The 16101-nt window shown below is 41.7% G+C and overlaps 1 protein-coding gene across 1 annotated transcript; it reads right to left on the reverse strand.

The window, feature by feature from the left end:
• Positions 1-214: 214 nt before the first annotated feature.
• On the reverse strand, positions 215-14721 carry LOC145510845 (olfactory receptor 7D4-like). Its single transcript, XM_081503029.1, has 3 exons — positions 12156-14721; positions 8181-8234; positions 215-273 (listed from the first exon to the last, which is right to left on the reverse strand). The coding sequence occupies exons 1-3, from the start codon at positions 13060-13062 to the stop codon at positions 215-217; spliced, it is 1020 nt and encodes a 339-aa protein (XP_081359155.1). The 5' UTR covers positions 13063-14721.
• Positions 14722-16101: the final 1380 nt, after the last annotated feature.

A 16101-nucleotide genomic window follows, 5' to 3' on the forward strand; every position in this document is an offset into this window, starting at 1 on the left:
TCTGCCAGTTCTTGGGATAGACCTGCTACCTTACACAGTCTCTCTGGAGGGGACTTCTAATTATATTCTTACTCAATCTTCTTGTTTCATTATGGCCTGAGTTCTTGGGGCTTCTCTTACAGGAACCAGCTCTGTTTTGTGTAATGTTTGGATAACTCCAACCCACTCTGGATTTTTTCCTCTCTAAAGAACCAGGGAATATCAATTGAGGGCCTTATACTGGATTAGGCTTTGGGAAGAAAGACATGATGCTGTCCTTAAAGGAGTAAAGATCTAAAAGGAGAGGTGGGTATAAACAATAAATAAGATAGCTAATATGGCCTGTTAATCCATTAACAAGGACCCGAGGAGGTATGTTGAACTTTTGGAGTTCAAAGAGAGCCATATTGAAGAGATGACACAAGCTAAGCTTAGAAGGCTTATTTATAGTGTTCAGGATCAGATTTGAGTAAGCATGTCAATCATGAGGGCAAAGGCAAAGAAAATTATGCATCACATTCTCTGACATGTAAAAAAGGGCAGTCTTGGAAGTAGAAGATACAGCTAGAGGGGTAACATGGGACATTATATAACACACACACATACATCAGGACTTTATCAATCTCAGTTTAAATGTTAATTGAAATTGATAGAAATATGTTGACATTTGGTGTGATTCAGTTTAGAAAAGTGGCCTGTGCACACTTCTTAGTAGAATGGAATGAAGGAAGCCTGTTCATAATTGCTGCATAATGAACTACCTGAAACACAGTGGTGTAAAACAACCACCATTTGTTTAGTTTACAGTTCTGTTGGTTGACAGTTGGGACTGGTTAGCTGGGCTTACTAATGTGCTTGCAGTCAACTGCTGGTTTGGCTTCGGGGTTACTTGCTCCTCATTCTGGTCTCATCCTCCAACAGTCTAGATGGGGCCTTGTGAGATGGGGCTTTGTACATATGATGCTGGAGGGTTCTAGAAGAGCATAAGCTCCACTGTGCAGGTGCTTCTCAAGTGCCTGTATGTGTCATTTTTGCCTGCACCCCATTGCCTAATGCTGGTCACGTGGGTGAGCCCAAGGAGGAAGAATCCTCAGAGCTACAAAGAAGGGAAGTGGGTACAGGAAAAGGAAGAAATGGTACCTGTTTTTGCAGTCACCACAAGCCCGGTGTTTATAGTGCAAGGATTTCAAATGAGAGAGGATAACTTTATATAGATGTAATTAACATATAAGGAAGGGGCTTTCCTGGTGGTCGCGTGGCTAAGAATCCACCTTGCAATGCAGGGGACATGGATTCGATCCCTGGTTTGGGAAGATCCCACATGCTGCCAAGCAGCTAAGCCCATGCGCCACAACTACTGAGCGTGCATTCTGGAGGCTGTGCTGTGCAAGAAGAGAAGCCACTGCATGAGAAGCCCGTGCATCTCAATGAAGAGTAGCTCCTGCTTTCCCCAATTAGAGAAAGCCCTCATGCAGCAATGAAAACCCAGCACAGCCAAAGTCTTTAAAAATCGACATATATGCAGCTGCACATTCTTAAAATACATACTGAGACAAGTTTTGACCTATATATACACTTGTGAAACCATCACACAGTCAAGATGGTGACCCCCCCCCCAAATGTTTCCTCGTGTCCCTTTTAATGCTTCCCCATCATTCCCCAGGCAACCAATGAACAGACAAGGTTCTTGTCCTCTGGCACTAACATTTGTTCATCAGTTCAACAAATGTCCATTAATGCTTCTGTACCAGACCCAAGGCCCCATTCTTCCTGTAAGAAGAGGCTCGTATCTTAGGTCCATTCTACTTTGGGCCTTAGGAAAACCAGGGTCTAACCCTCAAGTATTTTTTTTCTCTTCATTTTCCTTTTATCGGTTGTCTGAGTCATGGTAAATCACTGATTTTCATTCAGGAGTGATTTTGTTCTTATGCGATGTTTGGCAATGTCTGGAGATACTTTTTTAAAAATCTTTTTTGAGGCAGGAGAGCAGAAGATGGCGGAGGAATAGGACGGGGAGACCACTCTCTCCTCCACAAATTTATCGAAAGAACATCTGAACGCTGACCAAACTTCACAAAACTACTTCTGAAGGCTGGCTGAGGACGTCAGGCTTTCACAAAAACTGCGCATTATCTTCAAAAGAGGTAGGAGAAATTATAAAAGATAAAAAGAGAGACAAAAGAGTTAGGGACGGAGACCCGTCCCGGGGAGGGAGTCGTAAAAGAGGAGGAATTTCCAAGCACCAGGAAACCCTCTCACCGGCGGGTGTGGGGGAGGATTTTTTATCTCGGAGGGCAACGTAACTGGGAGGAAAAAATAAATAAAATCGACAGATTACGTGCCTAAAGCAACTCCTAGCAAAGAACCCCAGACGCTCGCATCATCCGCCACCAGCAAGTGGGGGCTGAACGGAGAGGAGCGGGCGGCATTGCCTAGGGTAAGGACCGGGCCCGAGTGCCCCGAGGGCAATCTGAGGGAGCTAACGTGAGATAGTAACCTAAACTGTGGGACAGCGAGAGAGAGAGAGAACTATCCCGCGAAAAGCCCAACTCTAAGGCACTGCCGGCCCGCTCACAGAACAAAGGACTGAGCGATACCAGAGGAGAGCTAGCCGGCTGCGGACTGCGCCATCCCCCGCCGGACACAGCGGGCAGGCGGGGCCCGCCAGAGCCGGAAAGGGGCAAACTCGGCTCCAGAGAGGGCACCCCCTACCAAACTGCAAACAGGCTCCCAGTTTTTAAGCAAAGACTGCCTGAGATCCCGGAGGGTCGACAGCAGCCGGGAGGGTCGCAGCCAGAGACCAGCTCCCCAGAACCGACACAAAGCACACCGGAGCCGGGCGCGCCCGTAAACCGAGGCGGGGACCAGGGAGGTGATAAGCCGCACCGCCCCAACAGGGGACAGCGCCCTCGCCAAACTCCTGGCCGCCTGGGCAGCTCCGACCGGGAACGGCACAAGCCGCGGGCAAAATCGAGTCTGCGCCTTTGTGGAGTAACCGGGAGCCTGAACCTGAGCGGCTTAGTCCTGGGAAGTGCACGCAGCTCAGGGCCCGCTCCCCGGCCGAGTAACCTGAAGCCTGAGCAGGGTAGACGGGGAAAGCACACACGCCGTGAGCGGGGGCGAACCCAGTGCGGCCGAGACACTGCGAGCTTACCACACACACGCCAGAATTGCAGTGTTCCTTCCTCCCCACAGCACGATTGAACAAGCGAACCTAAAGAGATCACCTCCACCGCTTTGTTGCAGGGCGGAAATTAGATACTGAAGAGATCTCCAAACAGAAGCCAAATAAACAGAGGGAAGTGCTTTGGAAGGGACAGGCCAACAGATTAAGATCCCTGTAGCTAATACCGACTGCATTAAAAAGGACCTACAGATCTTGAAAAGTATAAGCAGGAATAAGGATCTATCTAAAACTGAGCAGATCCCACACTGCTCACAACAGCTCCAGAGAAAGTCCGGGATATATATATTTTTTACTATTATTATTTTTTTTAATTTTTTTTTTAATTAAAAAAATTTTTTTTTCTCTTCTTTCCTTTTTCTTCAAGTCCTCTATTACACCTTTAACTTTCATTTTCATAACCCACTATTAACTTGCAAAAAAAAAAAAAAAAACCCCTATTTTTGAAGCAAACTACATACATATATCTTATACCTTTTGTGTTTTTTTTTTTTTTTAATGTTTTTTTCCTGTTCTACATTTTTTTACTGTTTCTTTTTTTACTGTTTTACTGTTTTTTTTTTCTTTTTACACTGTTCCCTTTTTTCTTTTTCTTTTTTTTTTTTTTTAGATTGTAAGTTTTATAAGAGTCTAACCTCTACTCTAGATTTTTAATCTGTGTTTTACATATTTGATATCAACTTTGTACATTTAAGAACCCAATCTTTAGGACCCATTTTTACTCAGGAGTGTGATCACTGGCCTGATCACTCTCTCCCCCTATTGATGCTCTTTCTTCTCCCCCAGGGAACCTCTATCTCCCACCCTCCTCCTTCTCTTCTCAACCCAATTCTGTGAATCTCTGAGGGTGTTCTGGGTACCGGAGAACACTTCAGGAACAGGATACTGCCCAGATCTCTCTCTCCCCTCTTAATTCCTCCCTTTCTACTCATGCTCACCTCTGTTACCTTCCTCCCCCCTCTCTATGTATCTCTGTGAATCACTCTGAGGGTTCCAAACTGTGGAAAGCACAGAGGGAAGTGCTTACTGGCTAGATTGCTCTCTCCACATTTGAATTCCCCTCTTCCCCTCCTGGTCACTTCAACCCACCCCCCCCACCTCATCTCTCCATGTAACTCAGTGAACCTTTCTGGGTATCCCTCACTGTGGAGAATCTTTTCACCATTAACCTAAAAGTTTTATTATTGAGGCTGTATGGAAGGAGAAGTCTTGAGGCTACTGCAAGAATAAGACTGAAAGCCAGGGGAAACATTAATTAATAAGAGACCATCCAATAGCCTCCATAAATTCATTGAAACCAAGCTCCACCCAAGAGATAATAAGTTCCAGAGCAAGACATACCACGCAAATTCTCCAGCAACGCAGGAACATAGACCTGAGCATCAATATACAGGCTGCCCAGAGGCACACCAAATCCATAGACATCTCAAAAATTAATACTGGTCACTCCATTACACTCAAGAGAGCAGAAATCCAGCTCCACCCACCAGAACACCGACACAAGCTCCCCCAACCAGGAAACCTTGACAAGCCACCTGTCCAACCCCAACCGCAGTGAGGAACCTCCACAACAAAGAGGAACTTCATACTACCAGAATACAGAAGGGCCACGCCTAACACAGCAATCTAAACAAGATGAAAAGGCAGAGAAATACTCAGCAAGTAAAGGAAAATGAGAAATGCCCACAAAGCCAAACAAAAGAGGAGGAGATAGGGAATCTATCCGAAAAAGAATTTAGAATAAGGATAATAAAAATGATCCAAAATCTTGAAAGCAAAATGGAGTTACAGATAAATAGCCTGGAGACAAAGATTGAGAAGATGCAAGAAATGTTTATCAAGGACTTAGAAGAAATAAAAAGGAATCAATATAGAATGAATAATGAAATAAAGGAGATAAAAGACACTCTGGAGGGAACCAACAGTAGAATAACGGAGGCAGAAGATAGGATAAGTGAGGTAGAAGATAGAATGATGGAAATAAACGAAGCAGAGAGGAAAAAAGAAAAAAGAATCAAAAGAAATGAGGAAAACCTCCGGGACCTCTGGGACAATATGAAACGCCCCAACATTCGAATCATAGGAGTCCCAGAAGAAGAAGATAAAAGGAAAGGCCATGAAAAAATACTCGAGGAGATAATAGTTGAGAATTTCCCTAAATTGAGGAAAGAAATAGTCACAGAAGTCCAAGAAACCCAGAGAGTTCCAAACAGGATAAACCCAAGGCGAAACACCCCAAGACACATATTAATCAAATTAACAAAGATCAAACACAAAGAACAAATATTAAAAGCAGCAAGGGAAAAACAACAAATAACACACAAGGGGATCCCCATAAGGATAACAGCTGATCTTTCAATAGAAACCCTTCAGGCTAGAAGGGAATGGCAGGACATACTTAAAGTAATGAAAGAGAATAATCTACAACCCAGATTACTGTACCCAGCAAGGATCTCATTCAGATATGAAGGAGAATTCAAAAGCTTTACAGACAAGCAAGAGCTGAGGGAATTCAGCACCACCAAACCAGCTCTCCAGCAAATGCTAAAGGATCTTCTCTAAACAGGAAACACAGAAAGGATGTTTCAACACGAACTCAAAACAGCAAAGTAAATGGCAACGGGATCATACTTATCAATAATTACCTTAAATGTAAATGGGTTGAATGCCCCAACCAAAAGGCAAAGGGTTGCTGAATGGATACAAAAACAAGACCCCTATATATGCTGTCTACAAGAGACCCACCTCAAAACTAGGGACACACACAGGCTGAAAGTGAAAGGATGGAAAAACATATTCCATGCAAACGGAGACCAAAAGAAAGCAGGAGTCGCAATACTCATTTCAGATAAAATAGACTTTAAAATAAAGGATGTGAAAAGGGACAAAGAAGGACACTACATAAAGATCAAAGGATCAATTCAAGAAGAAGACGTAACAATCATAAATATATATGCACCCAACATAGGAGCACCACAATATATAAGGCAAATACTAACAAGTATGAAAGGGGAAATTAACAATAACACAATAATAGTGGGAGACTTTAATACTCCACTCACGCATATGGATAGATCAACTAAACAGAAAATTAACAAGGAAACACAAACTTTAAATGATACAATAGACAAATTAGATTTAATTGATATTTACAGGAGTTTCCACCCCAAAACAATCAATTTTACCTTTTTCTCAAGTGCACATGGAACTTTCTCCAGGATAGATCACATCCTGGGCCATAAATCTAGCCTTGGTAAATTCAAAAAAATTGAAATCATCCCAGCCATCTTCTCTGACCACAATGCAGTAAGACTAGACCTCAATTACAGGAAAAAAACTATTAAAAGTTCCAACATATGGAGGCTAAACAACACGCTTCTGAATAACCAACAAATCACAGAAGAAATCAAAAAAGAAATAAAATTATGCATAGAAATGAATGAAAATGAAAACACAACAACCCAAAACCTATGGGACACTGTAAAAGCAATACTAAGGGGAAGGTTCATAGCAATACAGGCGTACCTCAAGAAACAAGAAAAAAATCAAATAAATCAACTAACTCTACACCTAAAGCAACTAGAGAAGGAAGAAATGAAAAACCCCAGGGTCAGTAGAAGGAAAGAAATCTTAAAAATTAGGGCAGAAATAAATGCAAAAGAAACAAAAGAGACCATAGCAAAAATCAACAAAACTAAAAGCTGGTTTTTCGAGAAGATAAACAAAATTGATAAGCCATTAGCCAGACTCATCAAGAAACAAAGGGAGAAGAATCAGATCAACAAAATTAGAAATGAAAATGGAGAGATCACAACAGATTCCACAGAAATACAAAGGATCATAAGAGACTACTACCTACAGCTATATGCCAATAAAATGGACAACTTGGAAGAAATGGACAAATTCTTAGAAAAGTATAACTTTCCAAAACTGAACCAGGAAGAAATAGAAGATCTTAACAGACCCATCACAAGCACGGAAATCGAAAGTGTAATCAGAAATCTTCCAGCAAACAAAAGCCCAGGACCAGACGGCTTCACAGCGGAATTCTACCAAAAATTTAGAGAAGAGCTAACACCTATCCTGCTCAAACTCTTCCAGAAAATTGCAGAAGATGGTAAACTTCCAAACTCATTCTATGAGGCCACCATCACCCTAATTCCAAAACTAGACAAAGATGTCACAAAAAAGGAAAACTACAGGCCAATATCACTGATGAACATAGATGCAAAAATCCTTAATAAAATTCTAGCAAACAGAATCCAACATCATATTAAAAAGATCATACATCATGACCAAGTGGGCTTTATCCCAGGCATGCAAGGTTTTTTTAACATCCGCAAATCAATCAATGTAATACACCACATTAACAAATTGAAAGAAAAAAACCATATGGTTATCTCAATAGATGCAGAAAAAGCCTTTGACAAAATTCAGCATCCATTTATGATTAAAACCCTCCAGAAAGCAGGAATAGAAGGAACATATCTCAACATAATAAAAGCTATATATGACAAACCCACAGCAAACATTATCCTCAATGGTGAAAAATTGAAAGCATTTCCCCTAAAGTCAGGAACAAGGCAAGGATGCCCACTTTCACCACTACTATTCAACATAGTTTTGGAAGTTTTGGCCACAGCAATCAGAGCTGAAAAAGAAATAAAAGGAATACAGATAGGAAAAGAAGAAGTAAAACTCTCACTGTTTGCAGATGACATGATCCTCTACATAGAAAACCCTAAAGACTCTACTAGAAAATTACTAGAGTTGATCAATGAATATAGTAAAGTTGCAGGATATAAAATTAACACACAGAAATCCCTTGCATTCCTATACTCCAATAATGAGAAAACAGAAAGAGAAATTAAGGAAACAATACCATTCACCATTGCATCAAAAAGAATAAAATACTTAGGAATATATCTACCTAAAGAAACAAAAGACTTATATATAGAAAACTATAAAACACTGATGAAAGAAATCAAAGAGGACACAAACAGATGGAGAAATATACCGTGTTCATGGATTGGAAGAATTAATATAGTGAAAATGAGTATTCTACCCAAAGCAATCTACAGATTCAATGCAATCCCTATCAAGCTACCAATGGTATTTTTCACAGAACTAGAACAAATCATCTCACAATTTGTATGGAAATATAAGAAACCTCGAATAGCCAAAGCAATCTTGAGGAAGAAGAATGGAACTGGAGGAATCAACCTGCCTGACTTCAGACTCTACTACAAAGCCACAGTCATCAAGACAGTATGGTACTGGCACAAAGATAGAAATATAGATCAATGGAACAAAATAGAAAGCCCAGAGATAAACCCACGCACATATGGACACCTTATCTTCGACAAAGGAGGCAAGAATATACAATGGAGAAAAGACAACCTCTTTAACAAGTGGTGCTGGGAAAACTGGTCAACCACTTGTAAAAGAATGAAACTAGAACACTTCCTAACACCGTACACAAAAATAAACTCAAAATGGATTAAAGATCTAAACGTAAGACCAGAAACTATAAAACTCCTAGAGGAAAACATAGGCAAAACACTCTCCGACATAAATCACAGCAGGATCCTCCATGACCCACCTCCCAGAATATTGGAAATAAAAGCAAAAATAAACAAATGGGACCTAATTAAAATTAAAAGCTTTTGCACAACAAAGGAAACTATAAACAAGGTGAAAAGACAGCCTTCAGAATGGGAGAAAATAATAGCAAATGAAGCAACAGACAAACAATTAATCTCAAAAATATACAAGCAACTTCTGCAGCTGAATTCCCGAAAAATAAATGACCCAATCAAAAAATGGGCCAAAGAACTAAACAGACATTTCTCCAAAGAAGACATACAGATGGCTAACAAACACATGAAAAGATGCTCAACATCACTCATTATTAGAGAAATGCAAATCAAAACCACAATGAGGTATCATTTCACACCAGTCAGAATGGCTGCTATCCAAAAGTCTACAAGCAATAAATGCTGGAGAGGGTGTGGAGAAAAGGGAACCCTCTTACACTGTTGGTGGGAATGCAAACTAGTACAGCCACTATGGAGAACAGTGTGGAGATTCCTTAAAAAACTGGGAATAGAACTGCCATATGACCCAGCAATCCCACTGCTGGGCATATACACCGAGGAAACCAGAATTGAAAGAGACGCGTGTACCCCAATGTTCATCGCAGCACTGTTTACAATAGCCAGGACATGGAAGCAACCTAGATGTCCATCAGCAGATGAATGGATAAGGAAGCTGTGGTACATATACACAATGGAATATTACTCAGCCATTAAAAAAAATACATTTGAACCGGTTCTACTGAGATGGATGAAACTGGAGCCCATTATACAGAGTGAAGTAAGCCAGAAAGAAAAACAACAATACAGTATACTAATGCATATATATGGAATCTGAAAGATGGTAACGATAACCCTATATGCGGGACAGAATGAGAGACACAGATGCATGGAACAATTTTATGGACTCTGAGGGAGAAGGTGAGGGTGGGACGTTCTGGGAGAATGGCATTGAGACATGTGTATTGTCATATGTGAAACAGAGCACCATTCCATGTTCGATGCATGTGACAAGGGCTCGGGGCCGGGGCAGTGGGATGATCCAGAGGGATGGGAGGGGGAGGGAGGTGGGTGGGGGGTTCGGGAAGGGGAACACATGTAAACCCATGGCTGATTCTTGTCAATGTATGGCAAAAACTATTACAATATTGTAAAGTAATTAGCCCCCAACTAAAATAAATAAATTTATAAAAAAAAAAAAAAAAAAATAACTGATGCAAATAAAAAAAAAAAAAAAAAAAAAAAAAAAAATCTTTTTTGAATGGGATGTGAAAGTGGGGGAAGCTACTGGTATCTAGTGTATAAGGCCACAAATGCTGCTAAGCATCCTACAATGTATAGGCAGTGCCCCTGCGCCTCCCTCACCCTCTGTCTCAAGAATTATCTGGCCCCAAATTTTAACTGTACCCAGGTTGAAAAACCGTGTGATATAGTAAATGTTTCTACACTTGTAACTAATTGAGAGATGGAGGACAATCATACTGTTTCAGGCTTATTAGGATGGTCCTATCTTGGCTTCATCTTATTCTAATTCTCCAGGTCACCAGGGCCAGAGATTCCATAGAATGACTGGAAGCTAAAACGATATATTGAATAAAGTGATTTTTTTTTCACTAGTAGCAATCAGTTTGTATCTCAGCCTCAGACCCCTGCTGGAGAAGAATGCAGCTGTGCAGAGCTTTCTGGAGTCCAGGATCCTGCTGATGGGTGTACCTCTTTTGGTACAAGATGGGGGCATAAATAAATAAATGCAGTGTTCATAAATACGGTAGCCAATGCTTTTGCAAATGTGTGCATTTGATATTAATTTTCTATAATCACCCCAGCAGTTATTTAATACTTACCAATGAAGAATCTGAGACTGCTTAGAAACAGTGCTACATTGCTTTAGTCATGTCCAACTCTTTGCGACCCTATGGACTGTGTAGCTTGCCAGGCTCCTCTGTCCAAGAGTAAGTGAGAAAGTTATAATTCAACCATTGGAGTCTGCCAGGATCCAAATCAGGTATTCACCAAGAGGGTTCAACATTCCCCAGGTCAACCCAAGGCAGGTTTTAATTTTTTACCCTCATTTCAAGAGAATCTCCCCTTGGGGCTGAACTGTATAAAGGATGCTCTGCCCTCCCAGTTAACTGTTGCAGGGAGTCCTGGTCCAATCCTTAGTCTCTAGACCCAAGGAAGTTCTCTCCTGGACTCTGCAGATCTGATCTCCAGCACGTGGTGCTCTGGACTGAGCCTTGGACAGGCTGCCTCTCCTACATGATGTCCTCAGTGCTGTAAGTCAGCTCTGGGAATTCACTCAGCCTCTTCTAAACCCATAGCCTGATCAACCCTCTACAATCAGCTTTTTCAGCTGGTCTGGTGATAATGGATCCCTTTGTACCTTCACCATGGTGAGCATGGACCTAGACGGCCCTCATGGATCTTCTGATACTTATGCCAGACACTGTTCTGAATTCTCCTATGTATAATGTTTAATCTCCATTGGAACTCTTAAGGAAATATGGGGCACAGAGACACAAAGAGATTAAGAAACATGCATGAGATTACACCCTTAGTGAATGATGGAGAGAGATTAACCCAGAGCCCTCTTGGCCTCTGTGATCTGCCCCACCTCAAAATATAGTAAGTGCTATGGAAATGAATGAACAGGAAGATGGTGGTCAGGTGTGGGTGCTCTGAAGAGCTGACAGTTTCTATTTGAAGCCTAGCATGTGACGGTTCAGGGAAGTGTGGACCAGCGAAGGAAGACAGTGAGTAGAATGTTTTGGACCTTTATTTTAGATCAAATGGATCAACAGAGATCATAGTTTCATTTTTCTGAAAGTAGAAACTGCAATGAGTTTCCTAAAGAAGTTTCTCATTAAAGTCCTGGTATAGGTCAATGGCCAACACCAAAGCAAGACTCAATAAGGGTAAAATCTTACGGGGTGAGGGAGGTTGATATGAGACAGTCCAAACAATGGTTTTCAGACCAAGACTAGGGAAAAGCATGGTCCAGCAGGCATTGTGCTAGAAGTTTGAATATAACTGAGAAGGTTTAAAGGTGAGCCAATCTGTAAACTTTTGTGATCATTCTTGTCCTCTCCCCATCTGTATTTCTTGACTTGCTTTTTCCTCCCTTGATGCTTATAGGAATCAATCCTTGGAATGATTTGTTTCCATGAGAAGTTTAGTTATTGATTGTTCATTCTTTTTCCTTGGTAGATGGTGAGCATTTTAGTGTGCTGCTTCAAGTTTGTCTTTGTCTCAGAAATATTTTCTTCTAGTATATCATTATTGTGTTTCTTTTATGTCTTCAGATTACACCTTCATGGACACCAGTTATCAGCACTTGGGATCTCCGTTGCCTGCCCTTCCATTATCTCACTGAGAGTATGTTCCTCTAGTGAAAAGTCTCCTCAGAGCCCCCTTCATGTCCCTGTTCCTCAGACTGTAGATGAAGGGGTTCAGCATGGGGGTGACTACCGTGTACATCACCGAGGCTATTGAACCCTTTCTGGAGGGATGGGCTGTTCCTGAAGTGATATAGACCCCAAGGCCTGCACCATAGAACAAGGAGACAACTGAGAGGTGAGACCCACAGGTGGAAAAGGCTTTATACTTCCCCCCAGAAGATGAAATGCCCATTATGGAGAAGATAATTCTAGAATAAGAGAAAAGGATCCCAGTCAGGGGAATAATACCCAGCAGGCCAGTTACAAAATACAGCAGAATGTCATTGACAAGGGTGTCAGAGCAGGCAAGCTTGAGAATTTGAGCAAGTTCACAGAAGAAGTGGGGGATTTCTGTCTCTTTGCAGAAAGATATCCTCAAAACCATCAAACTTTGCAACAAAGAATATGTCAGGCAGATCAGCCAAGAAAGCAGAAGCAGGAGACCACAAAGGTGAGGGTTCATGATGACCGTGTAATGCAGGGGGTGACAGATGGCCACGAACCGGTCATAGGCCATCACTGTCAGTAGCAAATTATCTAGCCCAGCAAAGATCATGAAAAAATACATCTGGGTAAGGCATCCTTCATACGTGATGCCTTTGTTCTGCTTCTGGATATTCACTAACATCCTGGGGACTGTGGTGGAGATGAAACAGATGTCAGTGAAGGACAGGTTGGAGAGGAAGAAGTACATGGGGGTGTGGAGGTTGGACTCAGAGATGATGGCCAGGATGATGAGCAGGTTCCCTGTAACACAGACCAGGTACATGGACAGGAACAGTCCAATGAGGAGGGGCTGAAGGTCTACATCATCCGAGAGCCCCAGAAGGATGAATTTTGAAATAGCTGTCTGGTTCTCTGTTTCCATATGACTTATGGAAATTGCCTTATGGAAAGAGGCAAGAATAATGTTCAAACAATGACAAAACACGAATGTGCCATATACTTGAAACTCATTCACTCAAGTCTTATGTCTTATCTATGAGTTTTCTTTAGTTGACCAAGCTCTCAATAATACCTTCCTTGTTTTGACCTCACTACTTGGAACACCTCTTTAAAAACTGAATGTTCTAAGACTTCCCTGGGGGTCCAGTGGTTTGGAATCTTCCTGCCAATCCAGGGGACACAGGTTTGATCCCTGGTCCAGGAGGGTTCCACATGCCATGGAGCAACTAGGTCCTTGAGCCACAACTACTGAAGCCCATGCACACTAGAGCCCTTGCTCTGCAGCAAGAGAAGTCACTTCAATGAGAAGCCTACACGCTGCAACTAGAGAGGAACCTCAGCTTGCTGCAACTAGAGAAAGCCTGCATGTGGCAGCAAAGACCCAGTGTAGCCAAGAATAAATTAATAAATTTTAAAAAACGAATGTTCTAGGAATTCACTGGTGGTCCAGTGGTTAAGAGTCTGCCTTCCAATGTGGGGGATGCAGGTTCGATCCCAGGTTGGGGAACTAAGGTCCCACATGGCATGAAGCTTGGGCTATAGAGCCCACGTGCCATAAGAGCCCAGACGTTGCAACAAAAGATCCGGTGTGCCACAACTAAGACCCAACACAGCCAATAAATAAATATATACATATTTAAAAACATGAGTGTGCTACACCATGCAGGGCTTTCTTTCATCTTCCCTGACTCATGACTGTTCCTTTGCTGCCTAATTCCTGTGAAAGTACCAGCTTCATGACCATCTCCTTTCTGCCTTGCAGTTGTGGTCTCTTCAAGTCCCAGGGAAAGGTGGAGAGGAGATCATTGGGAGTTGCAAAATTAAATGATATTTTCTTATCCTCATGCCGTTTTCTTGAAACAGGATCTTGAAGCAGACCATTCTCTGTCTCAGGTTTGACTTGGAAAAGGATACTGTGAAAAAACTTTATAGATGATTCCTCCATTATCATACAGTAGCTTCTCTATTACTATCCCAGTTGATCCCTCTATTGTTGTCATAATGATCAATGTAGCATAATACACCCTAGTTTCAAAGGCAAAATCAGAGCCTCCACCATAATTGTTCCCAGCAGGTTTGTGTTGTAGTTCTTTACATTTCTTCAGGTTGAGAGGACTATACCTTTTCTGTTGCATTGCCATTTCATAACCTAAGAACTTAGTATAGTACTTGGTATATAATGTGTGTGCTCAGTAGCTTCAATCATGTCTGACTCTTTTTGACTCTATGCACTGAAGCCCGCCAGGCTCGTCTTCCATGGGATTCTCCAGGCAAGAATATTGGAGTGGATTGCCATGTCCTCCTCCAGGGGATCTTTTCAGCCCAGGAGTCAAATTCTGCCTGTGTCTCCTGCATTGCAGGTGGATTCTTTCCCCACTGAGCCATCTGGGATATAATAGGTGCTCTATAAATATTTGTTGAATGAATAACAGAAATTGTCAGGGTAGAGTAGAGGCAATTACCTATCATAAAATCTTTTGACCAAGAGCAAAGAGACTATTTATCATGAACTTTTTTCAATTGAAAAAGAATGAGAGCCTTCTGTCTTTTATTGCACTCCTTAAAATTAAAAAAAAAAAAAAAAAAAGCCTTGATTTCTCTTTGAATGTTGCACCTCTGCCACAGGAGGGAATTTCTAAACTAAGAACAATTGTCCTCAATTTTATATGCATTTAAGCAAAGGTTCCTTCCTTTGAGCTGAAATGTGTCTTTATAACTTGCATGGTTTTAGTTCCCCTCTCTGAAGATCATTTCTCTTTGCCATGATAACTTTAGATGTTTGCAGACATTTAAATGATTCTCTGAGTCTCCTCATCTTTCATTGATTTCACGGTTATTTGAGTGCCTACTGTATGCCAGGCACTGGATTAGAGCCAAGTATGAAAGGTAAGAGACATGGGCTCTGCTATTCTGTAGCACTGAGTGTTACAGAAATGTTACTGCCTTTGACTCCTCTGATGTCATTTCTGATTAAGACTGATGATCCAGCCACTCAAAGAAAGTGACTAGTAGGAGTATTAACTGGTCAAATGTAAGAAACTTAGTTGAAAATCCAAGAAAATTTGTGAAAAATGAGTGAGGACAGGCAACTTTTAAAACAGTGAGATGACACAAATACAGAAATATCAATGGGACAGACTGGACAGTCATGAAACAGTTATTAGCCAACATGAGAATTTAGTTTGTAATATAGATAATACTGGGCTTCCCTGGTGGTGATTAAAGAATCTGCCTGCCAAAGCAGGAGATCTGGGTTCGATCCCTGGACCTGGAAGATCCTCTGGAGAAGGGCATGGCTATCAACTCCAGTATTCTTGCCCCCAAAATTCCAGGGACAGAGGACCCTGGTGGGCTGCAGTCCATGGAGTCACAAAGAGTTTGACGTGACTGAGCAACTGAGCATGAGCAACACTATATATTTATATGAGAGTCACACTTTTATTTATTGGAAAATAATGCTTTGATATTAGATACTCAGCTACTCAACATCTTATAATTCCAGGAACATCCTGTACAATTTCATAGCTTTGGACCTTTGCCCCTCTCATTGGGAGTCCCCGCTCACCTGGAAAAGTCATATCCCCCCTTCCATACTCTGTCCTGAAATCTTCATTGGCATTGCCAGGCAGCAATGGGCATACTCTCTTTGGACCTTCTCTCTACCTTGTTGAAACTGGACCACACCTGAAGCAAGCTATCACATTGCATTGCATGCATGTTTTCATTTCTGGGTTTTTACATCCTACCTGGAGAGCAATGCATTATACTTACCTCTTTATGTGCAGTACCCAGCCCAGTGTTAGGCATAGAGGAGAAGCTCTGTAGATGTATAAATGTCCTTTTGAAGGAAAAAATGGTGGAAAATTATTCAGGTGGGTGCAGAATGGAGGCTCAGATGGCAAAGAATCCACCTGCTGTGCAAGAGACCCAGGTTCAATCCTGTTTTGGGAAGATCCCCTGG

The sequence above is a fragment of the Giraffa tippelskirchi genome, chromosome 6 (genome assembly GCF_054371585.1).
Source record: "Giraffa tippelskirchi isolate mGirTip1 chromosome 6, T2T-mGirTip1v1.2.pri, whole genome shotgun sequence".
Lineage (NCBI taxonomy): Eukaryota > Metazoa > Chordata > Mammalia > Artiodactyla > Giraffidae > Giraffa > Giraffa tippelskirchi.